The sequence below is a fragment of the Gopherus flavomarginatus genome, chromosome 2 (genome assembly GCF_025201925.1).
Source record: "Gopherus flavomarginatus isolate rGopFla2 chromosome 2, rGopFla2.mat.asm, whole genome shotgun sequence".
Classification (NCBI taxonomy): domain Eukaryota; kingdom Metazoa; phylum Chordata; order Testudines; family Testudinidae; genus Gopherus; species Gopherus flavomarginatus.
This window is the reverse complement of record NC_066618.1, coordinates 248,504,929-248,530,403: the sequence shown is the minus strand read 5'-3', so window position 1 is coordinate 248,530,403 and position 25,475 is coordinate 248,504,929. Positions and strand designations below refer to the sequence as shown.

Genomic DNA, 25,475 nt, shown 5'->3' with positions numbered 1-25,475 from the left:
GAGTGGGAGGAGTGTCTCCTGAACTGGGCAGTTCCAATGTATGAAGGAAAGAGAAAAGATTCCCTTTTAAAATCCAGTTTATTGCTGGCTCATTTCCTGACACAGAACCTCTATCCAGCCTGACTATACCTACGACAGATGTGGTCATACATATTGTTCAGACAATTTATGTCAGTACTGTTGTAAGGTGTGTCCAACCAGTAGAGAAACTTTGGATCACAGTAACTCTGTGATCTTTTAGAATTTTTAGGGATGCATAGGATTGACAGTTCTTTATGTCACTCCCTAAAGACAGTTTTTGCCAGTTGCTCTTAGGCTTTGTGAGTGATCATTTGACTGGGACCAACCAGTCTTAACTATTTGCCAATCCCATCAGTCATCATCAGGTGATGTTCTGTCAGAGGTGGTCAGAAGAACTCTAATCTCATATAGTAACTAGGGTATAGTAACCAGGGTACAAGTTGTATGTGATCCAGAGATGTGATCCAGAGATATTTGCCAACAGAAAAAGGAGTGAAATTGATTTTTGGGCTATGCCCCCCAGGATTACCTTACTTTCCTTATGCCTTCCTCTGCACAATGGAAACAGTTAGGAATGAAAGTTGAATCCGCTAACTGGCTCCAAATTCCATTCCTCCACTTTCCCACTCAGTGCCTCAGACTTGCAAGTAAGCCAAGAAACATTGACCCATCAGGTCAGAGCAGCAGAGTCACTCTGTTGGGATTTAATGCCATCAGTCTGTGATGAGAAGCAGTCTTGTGTATGGGAACTTGGCAGGACAAATCTAGAGCCACACTGTAATCTCACAATGGCCCTGGACTGTTATACAAAACCCTGGAGAGTAAAGGGAAGTTGAGACTAGAAGCAGCTGGACATGACACCCTACTGGTGGCTGGGATGATTAATAGTCAGCCCCCTGGATTGCAGAGGTCCAGAAGGAGTTGACATGCAAGAAAAGGCAGGGCCGTATAGAGGAGTTACAATGTGCAGCCAGGGTGAGAAGCTGTGAAGAAGCAGAGCAGCTAAGAAAAGAGCCATACGGTTGATCCAGGTATGACCTCAGCAGGAAACTGCCACCAGTCTATGGATCTAGGGTAGGGCTCAGGGAGTAATGTTGCCCCAGATAAAGCTGTGAAAGTGGTTAGTTTTTTTCCTTTTTCTTTTCATGAATGAATGTAACATTCATATAAATTTAATCCAGGTGTAGGCAAAAGAATAATGAAATACCAAAAATTACAAGATCATTAGCTTCTTATCCTTGCAGTGTCAAATGTACATGTTAAGAAGCTATTAAAACAGAAACAATTATTAAACTTAAAAATAGAAACAACAAGAAATTAGGAAACTGGCCAGGTTCGGTTTCAGGATCACCCTGAGTTCTTTCCTCAGTGCTGGCTGGTGAGTCTTGCCCACATGCTCAGGGTTTAACTGATCACCATATTTGGGGTCGGGAAGGAATTTTCCTCCAGGGAAGATTGGCAGAGGCCCTGAGGGGTTTTCGCCTTCCTCTGCAGCATGGAGCCTGGGTCACTTGCTGGGAGATTCTCTGCACCTTGAAGTCTTTAAACCACAAGTTGAGGACTTCAGTAACTCAGACATAGGTTAGGGGTTTGTTACAGGGGTGGGTGGGTGAGATTCTTTGGCCTGCGTTGTGCAGGAGGTCAGACTAGATGATCATAATGGTCCCTTCTGACCTTAAGTCTATGAGTCTATAATTTACACTGGTGTAATTGAGATCAAAATCTGGTTAATTAGGTTCAAAGTTGATGTTTTAACATCTCACCTAAAAATCTCAGTAAGGGGACATTAACCATCCATGTGCAATTTGTCTATGTTCCTTTCTTTTCATCTAGAAATGCCATTGAAAACTACATAACAAATGTTCAACTAGTTCTGGGGCTGCTAAAATCCTCTTCTTTTGACCAAAAAAATCTGAATTTAAGTGTTAGAATTTATATAAGAAAAATAAAATCAAAATGTTTACGCCTTTATCAATTTGTTTTCTTGCTTTCAGAGAGTCTTAGCAGTGTAGAGAGTGTTAGTCTTATCAATGGGTGGAGCAGCTTTGGAAAAATTCCACATTGGTTTCCCCGTTAAAGAGAAATTCCTCAGATTTGATTTTTCCTGGAAGAGTGATAGTCTTTTTTTCTAATGGCATTAATTGTAACATTTCCTACTTGTGAAGAACAAATTGTGAGGGATTGTCCTGCATTTACAATAAAATGTGATACCTTTTTGTGCTATGAGTAATGACTGAGCTAATAACTCGCTAGCTACAGCTCAGCCTTCCAAGACAGCAGTTTCTAGTTTGATGTGAGGACGTGGCCATATAAATACTAGTCTTGTAACTAACAATCACAAGCCAGATAAGAACTGTGTCTATGCACTGCACCCCAGAGATGCAAACCACATAAAAGGGTGTGAGCTGGTTCATTTTAGCTTGTGCATTAACACCGCTAATGAAGCGTCTAAGAATCTTGCCCTTAGTTATAGCTATATAACCCCATCGTCCTCGGTTACACCAAGCACAACCCTATTGCCTTCAGTAGGCAACAGGTGAAGTCACTGGGGTCACAAAGGCATCCCTGTAATTGGAATTAAGTTATTAACTCTGTTGATGATGCTCAAGCTATACAAAATGCAGCTGGCTTTTCCAGAATGACATTGGTTCTACAGGGCTCCCTGTAGGAAGGAGTCAAATCTTACTCTTTCTTTTCACTAAATTCAGCAGAGCGACTGAATGCACATAGGACGCAGTTCTGCTTAGTAAGTACGTGCCATTGCACAGTTTCTTTGCATGGTCAATCAAGAAAAAAAACAGTTTTATTTACAAGTTCTGCTGAGAACCAAGCCCATTGGAAATGGGCAATGAAAAAAATTAGTTATAGCTTTCTCACTAGAGGTATGAAATAATTGTGAAGACATTAGGAATTTAATGCTGTGCCATGTGCTTGGTAGGTGTTTCAGAAGCTATTTCAGTCAATACTTTTATTTTTAACATAGTATGTGACATTCTATTAGAAATGCTTTTTTACTTGTTTGGACACATTAATGGAGTCATCAGGGAAGTGTTACTGTAAGATGCAACTGAATATCCTTCCTACTGAAATATGTTGATACTATCCAAGGCCAATACACAATGTAAAGGAAATGTTTTCCCTGTGATAAAGTAATTAATTGGAATAACTTTGGCAGAATCAATGTGCTTTGGCCTGTACTTCATTTCCACATACTACTCTTCTGATTTATTTTACTCCAAGAATAAAACAGAACCAAGCAATGTATTAAGAAGTGTAGAGTAGCAATGCCCTTCTCATCCCTCTATTGCTAAAAGTTAGCATCATCAGCATACTGGACCAAAAATAGAAACAGTAACTGATCATCATTTCCTTTTGCCCTAATTGTGTTGAATTGTTAACATCACCGGATTCATAAAAACAGGAAAGAACCCTCACATGTTAAATTTGACAATATTAAGCCTTTTGAATAGTCAATAGCATGAATGTCTTAAAAATTAAGCACTTACCTTTTACCTCTAAGAGTAAGTCTACACTGTATCTCAGAGTGGGCTTCCCAGCTCTGGTGGGACAGATGTGCACTAGCTCTTCTCCAGTTAGCGCACTAAAAATAGCAGTGTAGCCCAGGCAGCAGCTCAAGCTACTCATCCGAGTACAAACGTGCCCAGACCTCCTGGGTAAGTACTTGGGAGGCTAGCTCAAACCACTGTCCATGCTGCATCTGGCTATACTACTATTTTTAGCACATTAGCTTGAGCAGTGCCACCACAAGTCTGTCTACCGGCAGTGGGAAGCACATCCCTGGCAATGGTGTAGACATACCCTAAAATTCAGGTTCAAGACCTGATGCCAAGCCCACTGACGTAATGGAAGGTTGCCCACTGACTTCAGTGGATTTTAGGTCTAGCTTTAAGTGCTACTTAAGGGCTGAGGGATGCACCCTTAAATTGGGCAATCTTAGCTCCTGAGCAACAGAAGTCCACTTCACAAAATAGATTAGTATATACATTACCATTCCCAGGAGAGCGCCAAGTCTGAGCAGCTGTAGAGACTGAACTACTCCAAACTCCCCCAGAAAAGGAGTCATCAGTTCTGCAGTAAACTCTGAAGTATAAGGACTTGTCTACATGCAGATACTCAGGAAAACTAATCCAAATGAACTAAAGCCTGGTCTACACTACGGAGTTAGGTCGAATTTAGCTGCGTTAGGTAGATTTAAAAATGAATGCGTCCACACAACCAACCCTGTTCCATCGACCTAAAGGGCTCTTAAAATCAACTTCTGTACTGATCCCAGGAGAGGCCAGTAGCACTAAAATCGACTTTGCTGGGTTGAATTTGGGGTAGTGTGGACGCAAATCGATGGTATTGGCCTCCGGGAGCCATCCCAAAGTGCTCCATTATGACTGCTCTGGACAGCACTTTGAACTCCAATGCACTAGCCAGGTACACAGGAAAAGCCCCGGAACTTTTGAATTTCATTTCCTGTTTGGTCAGCCTGGCGAACTCAGCACCACAGGTGACCATGCAGTCCCCACCAAAATCGTAGAGCGTAGAATGCTTCTATGCTCCCCCATCATCTCTGTTCCTGAGGTTATCACAGATTAGAAGGCAAAAATAAACACACTCACAATGACATGTTTTCCGAGCTCATGAAGTCCTCTTGCACTGATAGGGCACAGCTTAATGCATGGAGGCATTCAGTGGCAGAGACCAGGAAAGAATTAAGTGAGTGCGAAGAGCGGAGACAGGACACAATGCTGAGGCTAAGGGGGGAGCAAATGGCCACGATGAAGCATCTGTTGGAGCTACAGGAAAATCAACAAGAGCATAGACCCCCACTGCATCCACTGTATAACTTCCTACCCTCCTCCCCATGTTCCATAGCCTCCTCACCCTGATGCTCAAGAACACAGGAGGAGGAGGCTTCGGGCACCCAGCCACTACACTTCAGAGGATGGCCTAAGCAACAGAAGGCTGTCATGCAAAGAGTTTGCTTATTGTAGCCACACTAAAAATCAATGTGGACTTGTCCTTCCCTCCTCCCTCACCCCACCCAGGCTACCTTGTCCATTATCTCATTATTTTTAGTTAATAAAGAAAGAATGCATGGTTTCAAAACAATAGTTACTTTATTTTGAAGGGAGGAGGGTGGTTGGCTTACAGGGAATTAAAATCAACAAAGGGGGCAGGTTTGCATCAAGGAGAAACGCACACAACTGTCACACCGAAGCCTGGCCAATCATGAAACTGGTTTTCAGAGCCTCTCTGATGCATAGCATGCCTTGCTGGGCTCTTCTAATTGCCCTGGTGTCTGGCGCAAAACGATTGTCTGCCATTGCTTTCACGAAGGGAGGGGCAACTGATGACATGTACCCAAAACCACCCACGACAATGTTTTTGCCCCATCAGGCATTGGGAGCTTAACCTAGAATTCCAGTGGGTGGTGGAGACTGCGGGAACTGTAGGATAGCTACCCACAGTGCACCGCTCCATAAGTCGATGCTAGCCACGGTAGTGAGGATGCACTCCACCGACTTAATGCATTTAGTATGGACATACGCAATCAACTGTATAAAATCAATTTCTAAAAATCAACTTCTATAAAATCAACCTAATTTCATAGACATACCCTACAAGTATGAATTTAAAGTAGATTAGTTAAACTGCATTAAACCCTTGTGTGGGCACTCTCATTCAGAATTAAAATGGCCTTAATTTGGTTTATCTTAATTTTCTTCCAAAGTAAGGGATTAGCTCTCCTGAGTGTCCCCCTGTAGACAAGACTTAAATTATTGAAAAGCCTCAGACTGCTGCTATATTTTGACATAGTAAATGCAGTAGGCCCAGAACAGAGAGAACTCAGTCTGGCTGATTGGAGCAGGAGAATGGACTTTCTCTTGAAGAGGACACTTGACACTGGAAATACAGCTGAAGATACCACTGAAGAAGAAATGGGATGTTTGGGGTGGGGGGGAAGTGATGCTCAGATGCCAGTGTGAGGAAGGAATCTATTGGATACCTCCTCAACAGAAGACATGTTACAAATGGGAAGAGAGATGCCCAGCAATCCCCCTCAGAAGTGGTACTTGTATGAATGGGGTAATTGATGGGGGTAATTGATGGGGTTGTGGGTCCTTAAGTAAGGCTTTTGGGGAAAGGAGAGTGGTCTGGACAGATGAATGGGGCCTTGGGAGACAGTTCTAATCACTCCAGCTCCTAGTGGCTTCTTGTATGCTCTTGGACAAATCATTTGAGAGTCTTCCCCCATCTATTACATGGAGATAATACTTACTTATGTAGCTTTCAGGGTTGTTTAAATAATTAATTAGTTAAGGCCAGATTGTGTCCAGCCCTGCAGTTTTGTGCATGGGATGAGGAGGAAGTGCAAGTTGCTTCCAGCCCTCAAATTTCCAGGCCTGCTGGAAGACCAGGTATAATCACAGTCCTTGCATTCCCAGGGCTTCTGGGAACTAACACCTTCAAAAGGTGGGGAGGACAGAGGATGGGTGAGGGAGGGAATGCTAGTCAATGGAGCTTGGTTCTGGGCCATCAAGCAGGTTGGGAAGTTTATGCTGCTCTGTTCTACAGGGTTTGGGGACTGATGGCCCATCAAATACTCCCTCAGAACCTGAATCCTGGAAGTTAGCCAGATTTCTTTCCTGAGTTCACACTGCAGCATGGCTCCTCCATACCTAATGTCGTAATGCAAACCATGGCTGAAAATCACAACCTGGGCCTTAATTCCTGTTTAGAACTTTGAATGCGCAGAAAACTATGAGCCAGGTTCAGTCACCCCTACTGGTGTTACATAGCATCTTATTGTGCCAGTAGTCCCACTGATTTCAACCGATGATTGCAGTGGGACTACTTGTGGAGTAAGATACTATACTATGTGCATAAAGGTGATAGAGGCTGGCTCTTCATTAAGTGTTAAACATTAGCAGAATAACTGCATGACTGCCTTTTGGCAGGTTAGTTTTACAGTTTTATTATTGTGCTTTATGGAACTTTTTATGCCTTTTTTTTTAATTGGACCTATAAGTAAAAGAATTAGGATTCAATGGCTTTTGCAGACACTATAGGAAACTGATTGTGAATTAGATTTAATTCCATTTATTGCTAAAACTTTATACCTCTTCTCTGACTGACTTTGACTTCACCTGTAAATATCTCCAGAGAGTAGTTAAAAGCATTTGCTAGTGAGAATTGATTCAGAAAACAAAGGTAAGCCACAACACATCTATGTTTTGACACTCTCAAATAATCTTATCTTTATCTCTCTAATAAAGAAAAGTAAATAAATTCTAAGCCGTGTGGGCCAAATTCTGGTTTGACATGCAAGGGCTGAAAAGCCAAAACCAGGAGAGGAATCATGGGATAAAATGGGTCGGTTTGAATTTTGACTTCTCTCCAAATCCTTAGGAGATACAGGGATGGATCACTTGATGATTACCTGTTCTGTTCACTCCCTCTGAAACACCTGGCATTGGCCACTGTCAAAGATAGGATACTGGGCTAGATGGACCTTTGGTCTGACCCAGTATGGCTGTTCTTATGTTCTCCACCAATATTCCATGGGTGAAACACCGGAGGACATTCTGGGACTGAGCTGAGGTACCAAAGGACATTTCATGCATGTTAACATGGTCCCATGCACCTTCATCCTATGCAGATTATTCCTTTTACTGGAAAGAGTAATCTATTTGGTAAGCTGTGCACTGGGCTGAAGGGTGCCAATACATAGGCTCACATTAGCAGTGCTAACATATACTCAAGTGGAGAAAGGGGCAATTACAAAATTTCATGTCTGGAGCTAGCCTACTATATAGTTTCTTGTTTTTCCAAATCATGCTCAGGTAGAAGAGAAACACTTTTCAAATTAAAGGACAGCTTCTTCACAGAACGTGGTGCACTACATGAATTTTGGTGCAGTATTTGAATAGTTGGGATACTGATTTATATGTATGCATGCAAACTTGGAAATACTTGTTTTGATGTGGCAAGACAGTTATTCCTAGATTTTAACTTAAAGAAGAAGCGAGTCCCTTGGAGTGAATTGCTTCATGAATTGGTATTTAATTACTCATTTTTCCTTAGGATGACTGAATTTTTCCTCCTACAGTTACCATGAATTATGTTACCTGAGTCCTGGCATCTTTCTTGTGTCCTGAGTAGCCAAGTAGTCTGAACTGATATGCATAACATTGCACAAAATCTAATACTCCTAAGAGTTCTGACTCCCCCTCCCCAGTCTCTGAGCTGATCAAAATTAATTGCTGATGCTAATCTACCACAAGCTGCTCCTCCAGCCATCTCAAAACTGATGCCAGTTTATTTCCATCCTTTAATGGGACCACGAAACCATAAGTAGAGCAGTGCTGTCTGTTCCCTCCACAGTTGCCTTCAGCCCACAGCTACAAAAAAAAATAAAAGCAGATTTTTCTCTGTCCCTAAAATTATCATCAAGATGGAACCCCAGTGACATGCTAGAACTTGCTTCTATGCTTTATAGTTCTTCAGCAGTGCTATGAAGGAATACTGGATATTGCCTTATTTCTTGTTTTTTATCTGTTAGTGTAGCTCCTTCTAGCTTTTTAGCCATCCTATGGGAAGTGGTGAACAAGGGATAATTGGACAACATTCAAGGACAAAATCAGTCATTTTAGCACTAAGGGCAATATGTCATATTTGCATGTGAGCTATAAAAGAGAAAACTTTAGCTTATCAAATGGAGAATAAAATCAGACTGGAAAGAAATTTGATTGTCAAATGTTGAGTATCACAAACCATACAGTTCAAAACTCAAACATAAGTGCCATTTTAATACTATTATCTAGTCTTTAAGGGCCCCAACCTTGCAAACATATACACATCTGCTTAACTTTAAGTCTCCCTTTGAAGTTAATGGGCCTACTCACATGCTTAAGTTTAAGCACATGTATAAGTGTTAGCAGACTCAGGCTCTACAGGCCATATTCATTTATATCATCCTTTTTCAAAATGAGGTGGCTTTCCACAATTATGGTAAAATAAGTCACCTGACCAGTAACCAGGAAGAAAGCACATTTTCAGATCATAACCTGCTTACTATTATGAAGGCACCTGGAGTTTGCTGTAGAACAAGACAAACAAAACCAGATGTTCCTTTCAATGGAGCAGGACACAGAGGGCTTTCATCACAAAACAAACAGATGTCCCATGAAAGCTATGAAAACCTTTTTTCTATCAAATGAAAGGCAAACAAACAATTAAATATTACATGGTGTTAGCAGTGCAAACAACAAAGTAATAGAGCAGTGATCCCAAATTAACAATTATGTTGTGTTGTTTTTCATAGATTCCAAGGGCAGAAGGAACTATTGTGATCATCTGGTCTGACCTGTATACATGCAATAGAACTTCCCCAAAGTAATTCCTAGAGCAGATCTTTCAGAAAAACATTCAATTTTGATTTAAAAATTGTCAGGGATAGAGACTGCACCAAGACTCTTAGTAAGCTGTCCCAATGGTTAATTACTCTCATTGTTAAACTTGTATGCTTTATTTCCAGTCTGAATTTGTTTAGCTTCAACTTCTAAGCATTGGCTCATGCTATAACTTTCTCTGCTAGCCTGAAGAGCCCATCATTAAATATTTGTTGCTTATGTAGGCATTTATAGACTGTAATCAAATCACTCTTTAACCTTCTCTTTGTTAAGCTAAGTAGATTGAGCGTCTTGAATCTATTGCTATGAGGCATGTTTTCTAATCCTTAAATCATTCTTGGTACCCTTCTCTGAACCCTGTCCAATTTATCAACGTCCTTCTTGTACTGTGGAAAGCAGAACTGGACCCAATATTCCAGCAGTGTTTGCTACTCCTGGAGGAATTCTGCACCAAAAAACTAAAAATGCTATGCACAATATTTTAAAATTCTGCAAATTTTGTCAAAACAACACTATGTAATCACACCAGTTTCAATTATTTTATTTCAAAAATACCAGTCAGCAAGTATGTCTGAAACACACACATACACAAAAATTCCCCCAGGAGTTGAGAGTTATAGAAACAATATGACAAACCAGTTCCTCTTTCTCTGCTCCCTCCTCTTGCAGAGCCCAGCTGTGGGGCCCCCCCAAGCCCAGACACTCACACCCCCTACCCTCCTAGAGCCCAGGGATCCAGAGCCCTGATGCTGGGTCCTAAGCTTGCACAGTTTCCTGCACACCACTACCTCCTTACTTCAGGACATGCTGCTGGAACCCTCCAGTTCCTTACCCTTCCCTTGGTCTTGTCTTCTATTTGTGAACTGGGCTTTGCCACGTCCAGCGGCCCCTAGTGGCGGCCAACATTTCTGCAGCCCATTTCTGTGGGGAAAAAGGGAAATTCTGCACGCCAAACATTAATTTCTGCAAAATTCTGCTTTGTACATTGGTGCAGAATTCCCCTAGGAGTAGGTTGCACCAGTGCCAAGTACATAAATAGAATAGCCTCTCCACTCCTTGTGATTCTCCTGTTTAATCATCCAAGGATAGCATTAGTCCTTTTGGCCACACCACTGCTCATGTTCAGCAGATTATCAACCACCACCTACAAGGTTTTTTTCAGAGTCACTGCTTCCTGGGATAGAGGCATCATTGTGTAAGTATCACTTACATTCTTTGTTTTTAGATGTATACAAGCCATATTAAAATGCATAGTTTGCTTACCCAGCAATCTAAAGCGTTCTGTATTAGCCACCTCCCCTCTTCATTATTTGCCACTCCTCCAATTTTTGAGATTTGAAAACTTTCAGTGGGTTTTATGTTTTCTTCCAGGTGATTGATAAAAATGTTAATAGCATAGGGCCAAGAACCGATCTCTGCAAGACCCAACCAGAAACACACCCATTCAGTGTGGATTCTCCATTTACAATTACATTTTGAGACCTCTGTTAGTCAGTTTTTAATCTGTTTAATAAATGCATGATCATTTTATATTGTTCTAGTTTTTTTAATCAAAATGTCATGAGGTTCCAAGTCAAATACCTCACAGAAATCCAAGTATATTATATCAACATGATTACCCTTATCAGCCAAACTTGTAATCTCAAAGAAAGACATCAGATTAGTTTGACAGCATCTATTTTCTATAGACCCATTTTGATTGGCATTGATTATATTACCCTCCTTTAAATCTTTATCAAGTCCTGTATCAGCCACTCCATTACAGGGGGGAGGGATAGCTCAGTGGTTTGAGCATTGGCCTGCTAAACCCAGTGTTGTAAGTTCAGCCATTTAGGGATCTGGTGATTGGTCCTGCTTTGAGCAGCAGGTTGGACTAGATGATCTCCTGAGGTCCCTGACATTCTATGATCTTGCCCATGATTGATGTCAGACAAAAGAGCTTAATATTACCCTGGTCATCCCCTCTAGCCTTTACCCTATTTGCATGTCAGCACAACATTAGCGTTACTGTTTAATAAACTATCATTCTAATTCTTGTAGAAATGTGGACGAGGCAAAATTTGCATGTTAGTTATAAAAACATCTTTCCAGTATTAGAATATGTCATAAATACAAGCCTGTGCACAACTGCTATTTAACAATGTTATACTATTGGCCAAAAATCTTACACAGGCAAATACAGATGAGGTAAAATTCACTTCCCCTACAATGAGGAGTTGTATTTAGGCTGTATGTGGATGGAGTGCAGGGAGGTGAATTTCACCTCCCAAATCCAGGGTCATAGCTTTTACATGTCACACCAATGCGCATGAATAAACTTGAAAGTAATACTGCTCTGTAGTCCTGGCACACCACATGGAATACATCATACAGGAATCTCCTCTTCACCGATTAGAGAAGCTTAACAAAATAAATGTGAGGAAAAATACAAAAGATGACCAGAAATGATACAAGGATAGGCCAGTTCAAGAAAAAACACATGAAGAAAGCTTCTCTCAAATTTATTTTCGAGATCTCTAATCCATCTATAAATAACTGATAATGTAAATAAAGGGGATTATTCACAAACTCATAAGAAGTTTAGGTTCCATATTAGGTAGCATTAACACAGAACAATTGGTTAGTACACTAGACAGTATTTGCAGTGGTTAGCTAAGACATCAGTAGGAATAAGGTATTGATTAGTTCTGTAAAATGCAAGCAGAGAGATTACATGACTCTGTAGATTCTTCTAAACCTACTATTTGGAATCCTGTTAAAAATGTTACCAGCCAGTTTTAGCTTTCAGAACAAGTTAGTCTAGTCTAATAGCCAGGAGTGGCTCCAGGCACCAGCACACCAAGTGCGTGCCTAGGGTGGCAAGTCACTGGGGGTGGCCTGCCAGTCACTGTGAGGGTGGTAGTCAGGCTGCTGTCAGCGGCATGCCTGCGGGAGGTCCGCTGGTCCCACGGTTTTGGTGGCAATTCGGCAGCGGGTATGCCAAAGGCGTGGGATGGTGGACCGCCTGCAGGCACGCTGCCAAATCTACGTTACCAGCGCACCTCGCACAGATGTGCCGCCGAAATCCACCTACCTGCTGTGCTTGGGGCGGCAAAATACATAGATCCGCCCCTGCTGATAGCACTAAACAATCTACAGTTTGTAGAATAGCAATTTCAGAGGATCTGTTTTGACCACTTCCCAATCATTATAAAAAATAACCAAGACATTAATATTTGGGATAATTTATTATTGCACTTGTAAGCATATAAACTGCATTACCAAATGTTTTGAGCAAGTAAAATTGAGAATTTTAATTTCAGGAAATATTTTAGTTCATGGTTCTGGGTTTTCAGAATGTTACTAAAAAAGGAAATAAGAAAATGTTGCTAGAAAATATTGCTATTAAAGAAAAGGCTAACAATACAAGTGTATTTCCATATTAATGCTTCCTTTCAGCCAAGCACTTCAGCACTTAAGTTTTATCATGTCTATTGGCCCCTAACCGTACAAGCTGACTAGTTGGGTTAGACGGTGTTGATTGTCACCAGAAAGCAACCAACTAAAAATGTGCTCAGCTGTTTAAACACAATGGATGAAGTTTTCCTCAGTTTGTACCAGTTCAACTCTACTACTTTTGCAACAGGCACTATCTTAAAGTGGTTAGAAAGATTCTGCACCATAACAATGATTGCTCCACTTGATACAATTTTATTACTTTTTCCATCAATGAACTATGAATAGCTGAACCAAAATGCAGTTTGCTGTTAACTATACCTTAACTGTTCCAGTGAGATGATATCCCCATCATTTAAGATTTAGTACTGATTTTAGGCTCCTCTCCATAACTACTGAGCTTTTATAAACGTTTACTTGAAAAAGAAAATCTTTAAAATGCCACTATATTGACAACAGCTCCAATTCATATATCTGAAAATTTTATTTAACTGTCACAACCGTTCAGAATAGTTACATCATGGCTTTGAACTATGATTGCACACAGCTGTGTAGTCCATTGAAAAACTACAAAGACAGGGAAAAGGAAAAATCTGAAGAGCAGAGGAGCTTTGTTCACTAAACTGAGCTGGTTTGTAGCAAGCTCCAACCCAGTATGGAGACAATGTCCTTATGCTTTCTGGTATACTCTCTTACACTTGCAACCATTCATGTCACATTCCTGGAAAACAAAGACATTAATTCAGTAGTGTATAGGCCAGAAGTTCTCAACCAGGGGCCCAAGGCCCTCTGGGGGGGGCCACAAGCAGGTTTAAGGGGGTCTGCCAAAATAAACTATGGAGCAGGACCAGCAGACTCACGGGACCCAGGGCAGAAAGCACAATCCCAAGCCATGCTGTCCTGGGCTGAAGCCAAAGCCCGAGCAACTTAGCTTGCTACCCCCTAATGTCTTTTAATCTACTGAAAAACAGTTGTTGTGGCCCAGGTGGGCCATGGAATTTTTATAGTAGGTTGGGGGGGCCTCAGAAAGAAAAAGGTTAAGAACCCCTGATATAGGCTAAATTACTGCAGAACACAGGGATGCAGATGGCAGTTTATAATAGATTTTGAATCTCTTTTAAAGTTAGAGTCCTACTATAGTCTACAGTAGTCAATGACCAGAAAGTAGGAATGCACTCACCACCACCAGTTTCCCATCCTCTATCTTCCGTGTTATTGTGGACTCCTTGCCATCCCACTGCTGGAGCTGAATCAATGTGTTACCATCAAAGGTGATGAGAGTCTGCAAAGAAAAACAGGACTCAATATTTTACTCAGTCTCTTTGAGTGGAGGCGATACACGCCCACACTATACTCCAAGGCCCTACTGAAGTCAATGGGAGTTTTGCCATTGACTTCAGTAGGGTCAGGATTTCACTCTACATTTCTCATGACTCCTGTTCTTCTATTACTTTGCCACTTGTTCAGTCACTGCTTTGGCACATTGATACATGAAACATGACTTCAATAGCATGCACAATTTAAGTGAACAAGACCTGCTGAGTTTGTCTCCTCATACATGTGCTTTGGCTTTTTGTATTGTCTAGGTCTGACTCTTGCACTTGGCAGATGTGTTGCCAGTGCACAGATGAGGAGTGGGAGAGTCTTGGCAAGTGGCCAGCATTCACACAAGGAGATAATTGGCCTGGGAGAATCCTATGGAGAGGGAATAATCTTTCTTCACCCTCCACTACCTCCTCCCAGTGATAGTCCCTTTAATCAGTCAAGTTGGAAGCTACCTGAATTCTTGTAAAGATGGGGAATATGGAGTCTGAGATACATTTAATTTACTCCCTATATAGGTTATTCCATTTGTTACACAAATGTGTGAGATTGTCATCAGATTAGTTGTAGGGCCATATCCTGCTCCATTAAAATTCAAAAGGCTTTATTGACATTCAATTCAATGAAAGTGAAATTTGGCCTTTGGTATTTTTACCATGAGTCTGGAGGGCTGCCAGTTTTATCACCCCAAGGTGCATCACAGCTGCCATGCAAACTGAAAATGATCAACCAAACATACCAGGCTTCATCTGGTTTCAGTATTTTACCATCTGTAGACTGGTTAGTTCATAAAAACTGATGGATTTCAATGGGGCTTGTGATGACAGGGGTACCGCACCCACCAACAGAGCAGGGTACTACTCAACATGAGAGAGTGGGGGAGACTGAGTCCCTAAATAGCATTTATATCTGTAAGCCAGCCACTCTGGTGGACTGAGCGTATTCAATGGGGGGGGGGGGGAACAAAAAACACACCACTCTTGTACTAACCTGAACTTTCCTGCCGTCTAATGTATTTTCCTCACATTTCTCACCCAGCTTGAAGCTGAGCTGTGAAGATTTAAAGGTGCTTTCTGTTTTTATGGTGATTGTATCTCCATCCTTGGTGATGTAAACATCTGGTTTGGCCATGCTCCCCATTTTCCTCAGGGCCATACCCACACCTATAGAGCAAGAGCAACAGCATATCAGGGTTAAACACTAAGCCCACATAGAGAGAGGATCCCTTTTAATTATCCAGGGCAAGGGAGGAGAAATTCATTTTGCAGACTCACTCATCCTGAATGCTCCTGAGATCTAAATCAAATCTATTTCTCCCCCTATAGGACCTGCAGGTCTCCAGAAAACCAGTATCTCCATTCACACAAATTGACGTGTAAGGTGGAAAAGGGGAAATAAGAGCTGTGTTAGAAGAAGTTTGTGTCCAAGTTTAAGTGAATTGTGTTTTAAAAGTTCTCCAATTGACTTTTCAAAGTGTAAAATTAATCCACTTTTATATTTATATACAGTTTACATTTAAGTAAATATTCATTATATAGATGTATTTCTTCTAACTTACTTACGGAACACCCAGCTGTTACTCTAGACGTGTGTAAAATAATAAAATGCACATTTTCAGACCAATGTCAGGAGCATTGAAAGAAATACTAGAAGACTTTTTTCTGCAGAAAAAAGTGTAAAGGAAAAATTTGAGTTTTGGAACATGACTTGAAATTCAGCAAAGTAGGACTTTTGCACCCTACTGAAGGAAGCACTTGAGGTCCCTTCATCAAAAAGCACCTGGCCTTCAGCCCCCTCTTGATTCATCCAGTGACTCATTAACCTGAGTGCTTCACCCAACTCAGCAGGTTTCAGGCTTCGGGGTTACTCAGGACTTTCACCATGCAGGGCTTTATACAGCAGCTATCAGCCAGCCATTTAAATTGCATCCAACAATAAACTGGAAGACAGTGAAGAGCTCCAGGGTGACATTCTTTCTGCAAGAAGTAGCACTAAGGCCTGGTCTACACTACGCATTTAAACCGATTTTAGTAGCATTAAACCAATTTAACCCTGCACCCATCCACACAACGAGGCCCTTTATATCGATATAAAGGGCTCTTAAAACCAGTTTCTGTACTCCTCCCCGACGAGAGGAGTAGCACTGAAATCGGTATTACCATATCGGATTAGGGTTAGTGTGGCCACAAATCGATGGTATTGGCCTCCTGGCAGTATCCCACAGCGCACCATTGTGACTGCTCTGGAAAGCAATCTGAACTCTGATGCACTGTCCAGGTAGACAGGAAAAGCCCTGCAAACTTTTGAATTTCATTTCCTGTTTGCCCAGTGTGGAGCTCTGATCAGCATGGTGGTGATGCAGTCCCAAATCCAAAAAGAGCTCCAGCATGGACCGTATGGGAGATACCAGATCTGATCGCTGTATGGGGAGACAAATCTGTCTCATCAGAGCTCTGTTACAGAAGACGAAATGCCAAAGCATTTGAAAAAAAATTGCTAGGCTATGATACAGAGTCCACAGCACAGTGCTGTGTGACAAGCATAACAGAAAGTCAAAGAATCAAATGGACGCTCATGGAGGAAGGGAGGGGGGACTGAGGACTCCAGCTATCCCACAGTCCCCGCAGTTTCTGAAAAGTATTTACATTCTTGGCTGAGCTCCCAATGCCTGTAGGGTCAAACACGTTGTCCAGGGTATCTCTCGTCAATTTACCTCCCCCCCACGAAAGAAAAGGGAGAAAAAAAAATCATTTCTTGACTTTTTTCAGTGTCACCGTATGTCTACTGCATGCTGCTCATAGACGCGGTGCCGTGGCACTGAACAGCAGCATCCTCTCCTCTCCCTTCCCCGGTGGCAGACGGTACAGTGCAGAAGGACTGGTAGCTGTCCTTGTCATCATCCCGTGAGTGCTCCTGGCTGGCCTCAGGTGAGGTCGGCCGGGGGGGGCACCTGGGTAAAAATAGGAATGACTCCTGGCAGATGGTACAGAACAGCTGGTAACCGTCCTCATAGCAACTGGGGGCTGAGCTCCATCAGCACCCCCCCTTTCCATGTCTAAAGGGAAGATTCTTTACTGCCTGGACTATCATAGCAGCGGGATGCTGGGCTCCTCTCCCCCCCACCATTTAATGTCCTGCCTGGACTACCATAGCAGCTGGAGGCTGCTCCCCCTCATTTTATCTCACTGAAAAGTCAGTGTTTCTTATTCCTGCATTCTTTATTACTTCATCACACAAATGGGGGGACCCTGCAATGGTAGCCCAGGAGGGTTGGGGGAGAAGGAAAGCAATGGGTGGGGTTGTTGCAGGGGCACCCCCTAGAATAGCATGCAGCTCATCATTTCTGTGGGATCTGACACAGAGTGGCTGTGCTATCTGGTACACTGGTTCTCTAATACACTTGTCCCATATTCTAGGCAGGACTGACTGACTATTTTTAGATACAACATAAAGGAGGGAATGACCTGGGGGGGGTCATTTCCATTTTTGTCTTTGCGCCCCCGGACAACCTCAGCAAAGGTCAGCCAAGAGCACCCATGACAGCAGCAGACAGTACAGAATGACTGATAATCGTCATCTCACCGCCAATTTACAATGGCACAGCAGACTGTATAGAACAACTGGTAAATGTCTCTGCTACCTTGCAAAGGCAAATGAATGCTGCTGTGTAGCACTGCAGCACCGCCTCTGTCAGCAGCATCCAGTACACATATGGTGACAGTGACAAAAGGCAAAACGGGCTCCATGGTTGCCATGCTATGGCATCTGCCAGGGCAATCCAGGGAAAAAGGGCACGAAATGATTGTGAAAGCAACGGCAGACAGAGGAAAGCATGAGTGACAACATTTACCCAGAATCACCCGTGACACTGTTTTTGCACCATCATGCATTGGGATCTCAACCCAGAATTCCAATGGGCAGGGAGACTGCAGGAACTAGGGGATAGCTACCCACAGTGCAACGCTCCAGAAATCGACACTAGCCTCAGTATATGGATGCACACCACTGAATTATTGTGCTTTGTGTGGCCATGTGCACTTGACTTTCTACAGTCTGTTTTACAAAACTGGTTTATGTAAAAATCGGAATAATCCTGTAGTGCAGACATACCCTAAGTTAGAAGCTGCATTTTGTAGTAGCTGTAGCTTGAATAGTCTTAAAGTGCCCTCACATACAGCACAGTGCAGCATTCCAAAATGAAGCTGATAAGGGCATACATTACTGTGGTGAGATCTGCATCCAAAACTGATGGGCCTGGATCCACAAAGGCATTACAATGCTCAGTATTGCAACAACTAGAAAATCACAGGAACATGCTACAATCCACAAAGCCTGAATTAGGCACCTAGGCTCCCAATCCAATACATGGGGAGAGACAGGTGCCTTCAAATGCAATCCACAAAAGCCAGTGTGCTAGGCAGGGAGCCACCTAAGCTAGCCATTGGGAGATGCTCAAGAGAGGGTTGTGTACTAAGCCCCTCCCCTCTCATCAAAATAGGGGCCTAAGTCCAGGCTGTAGGGAGGTGCCTATCTTTGCTTAGCAATAGTGATCCATGAACAGGAAGCCGATGCCTGGAGTCAGGTGGCTCCAGCAACTAAACTGTTTCTTGCAGGAATGAATTAGGTGCCTGCCTTGCTATGCACAAAAGAGCTGGAGGAGAAGGAGCCCACTTAATAACTTTAGCTCAGTAGTTAGACTACTTGCCTGGGAAGTGGGATATACAGGTTAATTCCCCACTCTGCCAGAAGGGAGGGAAGAAAGGATTTGAACAGGGGCTGCCCACTCTCCTGTTGAACCTGTTCCACCGTGGCTAAATAGTGAGAGAGTGATTGGAGCAAGGGAACTGGCCTGGGGTATTCCACACGGGTACTCTAACCACTGTACTACAGAGTCACTCTCTCTCTGGCCCAAGTCTTTATACTCAGTGAAACTGTCATCTGGGGGGAAGGGGCAGGGGAGGAAGCAGCACAGAGACAGAAAGAGACTCTGTAGCATAGGCACCAACTTCTACTGGCGCTGGTGTGTGCTTGAACCCCCTCTGCCCCGAGCTCTGCCCTGACTCCATCCCTGCCCCGCTCCCTCCTGCCCCCATTCCAACCCCTTCCCCAAAGTCCCCACCCCAACTCAGCCCCCTTCCTACCTCTATTCCAACTCCTTCCCCAAATCTCTGCCCCAACCCCACCTCCTCCTCTGAGCGTGCCACGTTCCTGCTCCTCCCCCCACCCCCCAGGAGCTTGCTACAGCTGTTTGGCAGCAGCAAGCACTGGGAGGTAGGCGGAGGAGCGGGGATGCGGTGTGCTCAGGGGAGGAGGCAGAGGCAGGGGAGGAGATGAGGTGGGACAGGGTGGGGAGTCTGGCTAATTTTTCCCCCGGGTGCTCCAGCCCTGGAGCATCCATGGAGTTGGCACCTATGCTCCAAAAAACCAGTAGTCCAAAACTAGTCCAGTGATTAGGGCCCCCATCAGGAAGGCAGAAGAGCCAAGCAATCTTGAGACCCAATCATGAGTCAGGTGGAAGTGGAAGTACCATTGAAGAACCAAGTCTTTGTGATGTTTAAGATTGTAGGCGGGGTCTGAAAATGTGAATCTGTGGCTTGTGGACAGACATGTAACTGCTCTGAAGGGAATATTTAGAACTGATCTTCTGAACAGGAACTGTAGAAGGAGCTCTGTGTTAAGTGCTAACAATTCCTTGCAGATTATATTTAGAGCCATTCACTCTTTCAAAACTATACTCCTACCAAATCCGCATTTAGGGCTTGTCTACATCAGAAAGTTGCAGCGCTGGTGAGGGAGTTACAGCGCTGCAACTTAGGAGGTGTACACATCTGCAGGGCACCACCAGCGCTGCAACTCCCTGTTTGCAGCGCTGGCCGTACTCCCGTTTTGTCTCGGGTGTAGAGGATCCAGCGCTGGTGATCCAGCGCTGGTAATCAAGTATAGTCACTTACCAGCGCTTTTCTTGACCTCCGTGGAATAAGCAGGTATCCCAGCATACCTGAGGAAGCCTCTGGTAATCAAGCTGGTCTCCTTCCCCGGCTTGCTCTCGCGTTCCCCAAACCCCGAGCAAGCAGGTCTCCTTCCCTGAGGTTTGCTGGGTGGTTCCGGGAAGGCGAGACCAAACCGGGAAAGGAGACCAGCTTCGCCGCGGTTTGCTCTCGCGTTCCGCGAACCACCCTGCAAACCGCAGGGAAGGAGACCTGCTTGCTCGGGGGTTCGGCGAACGCGAGAGCAAACCGGGGAAGGAGACCTGCTTGTTCGGGGAACGCGAGAGCAAACCGCGGCGAAGCTGGTCTCCTTTCCCGGTTTGCTCTCGCCTTCCCGGAACCACCCAGCAAACCGCAGGGAAGGAGACCTGCTTGCTCGGGGGTTCGGCGAACGCGAGAGCAAACCGGGGAAGGAGACCAGCTTCGCCGCGGTTTGCTCTCGCGTTCCCTGAACCCCCCTGCAAACCGCAGGGAAGGAGACCTGCTTGTTCGGGGAACGCGAGAGCAAACCGCGGCGAAGCTGGTCTCCTTCCCCGGCTTGCTCTCGCGTTCGCCGAACCCCCGAGCAAGCAGGTCTCCTTCCCTGCGGTTTGCAGGGGGGTTCGCGGAACGCGAGAGCAAACCGCGGCGAAGCTGGTCTCCTTCCCCGGTTTGCTCTCGCGTTCGCCGAACCCCCGAGCAAGCAGGTCTCCTTCCCTGCGGTTTGCAGGGGGGTTCGCGGAACGCGAGAGCAAACCGCGGCGAAGCTGGTCTCCTTCCCCCGTTTGCTCTCGCCTTCCCCAAAACCCCTTGAAGCCGCCCAACAGCGCTGCAGTGTGGCCACATCTAACACCACTTGCAGCGCTGGTTGCTGTAAGTGTGGCCACTCTGCAGCGCTGGCCCTATACAGCTGTACTAATACAGCTGTAACAACCAGCGCTGCAAAATTTTAGATGTAGACATGGCCTGAATCTTGCAAACTATTTAGATTTAAAATCTAAATTCACATGGAGTGTAAATATGCCCTACACTATCTTAAATATGCTTTTTAAAAGTGTTGATGAACATTAAGGTTGGTGATAAAAAATAAGTCAGAATTCAGGCCGATACCTCTTTTCACACTTGTTTGCTGGGGGCGGATGGGGGGAGGAGACAGATGGACATGAGCTAAGGACCTAGTGTGTTCACTTTAACTTTTTAATTTCCCAAGTGTGTAGTTGACTTGTACCTCAAAACTAACAATTTATTATACTTTGTAGTTCACATAGACCGTCTTTGCAAGGTCTGAATTTTAAGATCTGGATTTAGATGTTTTTTTAAAACAAACATTGCCTGAACTCACTCTTTTTTAATGTCATAAATTGCATAGCAGAAAGTTGTATTGCTTTGCTATGAATGTTTGCAATATCATAAATTGCACTGTCTTGTTATGAGGTAATTTATTAACAATCAAACAGTTTATCTTTCTTAAAAGTTCTTTGTGAGTTCTTTAAGACATAGGGTAGGATTTTCAAAAGTGCCTAAGGGAGTTTTTTGAAAAATTGACCTTAAATCTTAATTTTGCTGTCTCTGGCTTGCAGTACAGTCTATCACAGCAGGGCAAGTGGCTTGGCAAGGAGCAATCACACCACATTGTGCTGCAGTAAGGCCATTAAACTGTTGTACCAACCGCACCCCTTCCCCCAAGGCTATCTGCATACCCAGTCCCCCTGCTCCAATGATTCTTGCATTATTTATCCACAGGGGAACAGCTTCAGTGCTGGCATCCCACATCAGAATATCCCATAGCTTATCTTGAAAACATGATGCTAAAAGATTCAAAACCAATAAGGGAAATTAAAAGGACTCCAACAGTTTTTTAATCCAATCTCAGAATTGGGAGGAGGGGGCTCCCTTGTGATTTTTGAACAGTTGAGATTGGCAATTCTGGAAGAAAAGACTTGGGATAGAAATTGAACTGATGGTGCAACTACTGAAACTGTTAAGGAATACAGATACATTTTACATCTAGCATAGAAAGAGTCTCTTCAATGATATTTTGTATCCCAGTAGCAGCTGTATTGATATGACCCCTTCTGATAATCTACTATCAGACAAATTCATGCGAAAGTATTACAGCACAAATAGGAAGAGGCTGATAATTGTGTGTTATAGTTGGGGATTTCCCACTCCATTCTCTTCTCATGCTATCATTTACCCACCTTTCCTAACACTAAAGACTGTCATTTAACTGAAAGCATGCACACACACAAGTTTCCAATCTGTTATTGAAATGTTAATATAAGGAACTGTGATTCTAGTCAGTTTCAGTCCAGTGTGCTCTGATTTTGCAGACTTAATGCACAACACAAAAACTCATCTCAAACCAGACAGTGTGCAAGCTACTTTGTTTATAACAACAAGAAATTCAAGGTGTATATACCACTGAGTCCCAGTCTGCTCTCACTTCCACTCATGAAAATCTGGAGGAATTTCAGTTATGTCAGTGGAACTGAGAGCAAATTATGGCCCTGGGGTTCAGACGTTCGGCAAACCACGAGGTTACAAATGCCTCACAGCAGATGCTTTGTTGAGGCAATGAACGCACAGATGTATTGGCGCTACCCATCGCAGGTGCAGTATAATAAAGACTAACATGCACACATGTTCATTTTCTCTATATTGGATAGATTTTGTTTTCTGTTCTTCTCCCCTTTCCCTAACCCCAGAGCAGGGCCAAAACCATTCCAAGAGGTCCCCCTCTCCACGAGAATGTGCTCTGCCCAGCATCAGCGTACCAGCAGGGGAGAGAGACTCTTGCTATTCAAGCCATTGCTCCAGGTCGCTCGGCTGCTTTTATGTTGACGCCCTGGGAATTCTCTCCTTTCACTTTAGTTAGTAATCTATTCCCAGGCGGCTCCTAGCATCAGGCACCGTGACGCCCCGGCAGACCTTGGACAGAGCATCTGAAGAAACCAGGCACAAAGTTTGGGATCCCAGATGAAGTAGCACAGTGGAGCTAGCTCCGGGGGACCAAGGAAGGAGCACCTTAAAACTTGGGTCCTTGCCCTCTCCACACACACACACACACACACACAGAGGGGATCATACTGAGAATACAAATAAATTACACACACGTAGACAAGAGAGAAAGCGTTTTTTCTTCCAGCGGGCAGCAACACTGGGATTTAGGGAGATAGTCATAGACATCAGAGTCCACCAAACTTCATTTCTTCCCCCAAACCTAACAGCCAGGGAGATCCTGAATGAAAAGCCCTCGCTGCCCAGAGTGCGGGGGGAGGACGGGGGACATCCCTTTATTTTCTATCCAGGGGCAGAAGTACCTATCCCGCCCGCCCGCCCCACCTTCCCCTCCCTTGGACCCACAGACGGTGAGCAATGATTTTGATCCCACACGGTCTCTCTGCCTCTTACCTAATTCCTTCATGTACTCGTCAAAGCCTTCGCTGCTGACGAGGCTCCACTTGCCTACAAAATCGTCTATGCTCATCGTGCCGGCTCGCTGGGCGGTGTCCGCGTCCCGCAGGAGGTGGAGGCTGGAGGACGGTGTAGGAGGCAGAGGGGGGCCAGATGCGTTTTTATCCAGATGCCCCTGAACATGCGCTGCGGCAGAGAACCAATGGGGACCGGCAACGTCAGGGGTTCGTGCTCCCGGCCCTCGCCCCCTTCGCCCTCAGCCCGCGGGAGAACAGGGCGGGGTGAGGTTCACGCCCGGCCGCCAGGAGAGTGCCTGCCCGGGGGCGCCGGGGGAGGTGTCGCCCCGTCAGCGCCGGCAAGCAGAGACCTGCTGCTGCTCCGCTGTGAGTGCAGCGTCGGCATTTCGCCGGCGAGCGGGGGAGACGAGGTTGCGTTTCTGCCGCCTGGCCAAAGGCAAGTGCTCTGGTTACTGGAGCCCGAAGGAAAAGTGCACGTGCTCCGCGTTTTCCAGCACAGCTCCCCACCCCCCGAACCTCTGCAGCCCTAACAGCGTCACCGCGGGGAGAAGGTAACTCTAAACCCACCCACAGCCACCTGGATCCTGCCAGTTTGGTTACAAGCCTCCAGCGTGTCCCACGATCACTATAGTGAGCAAGGGCAGCACACATACACACGTCCAGACCCTGGTGCCTACTGCAGCGCCAGTGCCGCAAAAACACTGATCCAGCCCCCTGCATCCTGCTGGATCCAGCCAAATCTTGGCCGTATGACTACATTGTAGTGCCTAACTAAACAAGGCGAGCTGCTCTTACTGCAGCTGGACCTTCCTGCATTCTGGCAAATGAATGCCACAAAAACACAGAATCTAGTGCATGGATCCTACTAGAGCCATTCAATTTTGAACATAAGGACATAAGCAGGAGCAGCGCCAGGGTTTTTGGTGCCCTAGGCGGGGGTCCTCCTGGTCAGCAGCGGTAATTCTGCGGCGGGTCCCGGAGTGAGTGAAGGACCCGCCGCAGAATTGCTGCCAAAGACCCGGAGCGCTGAAGGACCCCCCGCTGCCGAATTGCCGCCGAGAGTGGCAAAATGCCGCCCCTCCAAATCCTGGTGCCCTAGGCGACCACCTAGGTCGCCTAAATGGAAGTGCCGGCCCTGGACATAAGAACGGCCACACTGGGTCAGACCAACCATCCTTCAAGCCCAGTATCTTGTCCTGTGACCGTGGCCAATGACAGGTGCCCCAAAGGGAATGAACAGACAGGTTATCATCAAGTAATCCATCCCCTGTCACCAAATCCCAGCTTCTGGCAAACAGAGGCTAGGGACACCATTCCTGCCCATCCTGGCTAATAGCCATTGATGGACCTATCTTCCATGTATCTATCTAGCTCCCTTTTGAACCCCATTATAGGGGTTCAAAAGGGTGGCCTTCACAACACCCTCTGGGAAGGAGTTCCAGAGGTTGACAGTGCATTGCATGAAAAAATACTTTCTTGTGTTTGTTTTAAACCTGCAACCTATTAATTTTGGCTCTCACATTCCAAGGCCTGAAAAAAGAACAAGTGTAGCTGCTCTTACTGCATCAGAAAATCCAGCACAGACTGATGCAAAATGTGGATTTTGCACCTGGATCCATGGAGCTTTGCAATTTCTGGTTCCAACCACCAAACTGTACGATTTCTTATTAATTGTTTTTTATGGTAGTGCCTGAAGATCAGCCAAGAATGGGTTGTGTGAGGCACTGTACAGATACAGAATAGTAGACAGTCCCTGCCCCAGAGAGCTTACAATCTACATCTAAATAGAAAACGAAGATAGCCATTCCCACTACACTGGAAAAATTGAACTCCGCATGCATCCCAGCCTAATAACACTGGAAAAATGCATT

At 44.6% G+C, this 25,475-nt stretch overlaps 2 protein-coding genes across 2 annotated transcripts in view; one reads left to right on the top strand and one right to left on the bottom strand.

Moving 5' to 3' along the window:
• LOC127045225 (zinc finger and SCAN domain-containing protein 29-like) overlaps nucleotides 1-25,475 on the top strand; it is a 191,792-nt gene that overhangs the window by 38,210 nt on the left and 128,107 nt on the right. The window lies entirely within an intron of this gene.
• On the bottom strand, nucleotides 12,643-23,757 carry LOC127045379 (fatty acid-binding protein 5-like). The gene is made up of 4 exons (XM_050941446.1): nucleotides 23,585-23,757; nucleotides 15,195-15,367; nucleotides 14,062-14,163; nucleotides 12,643-13,602 (listed from the first exon to the last, which is right to left on the bottom strand). The coding sequence occupies exons 1-4, from the start codon at nucleotides 23,658-23,660 to the stop codon at nucleotides 13,552-13,554; spliced, it is 402 nt and encodes a 133-aa protein (XP_050797403.1). The 5' UTR covers nucleotides 23,661-23,757; the 3' UTR covers nucleotides 12,643-13,551.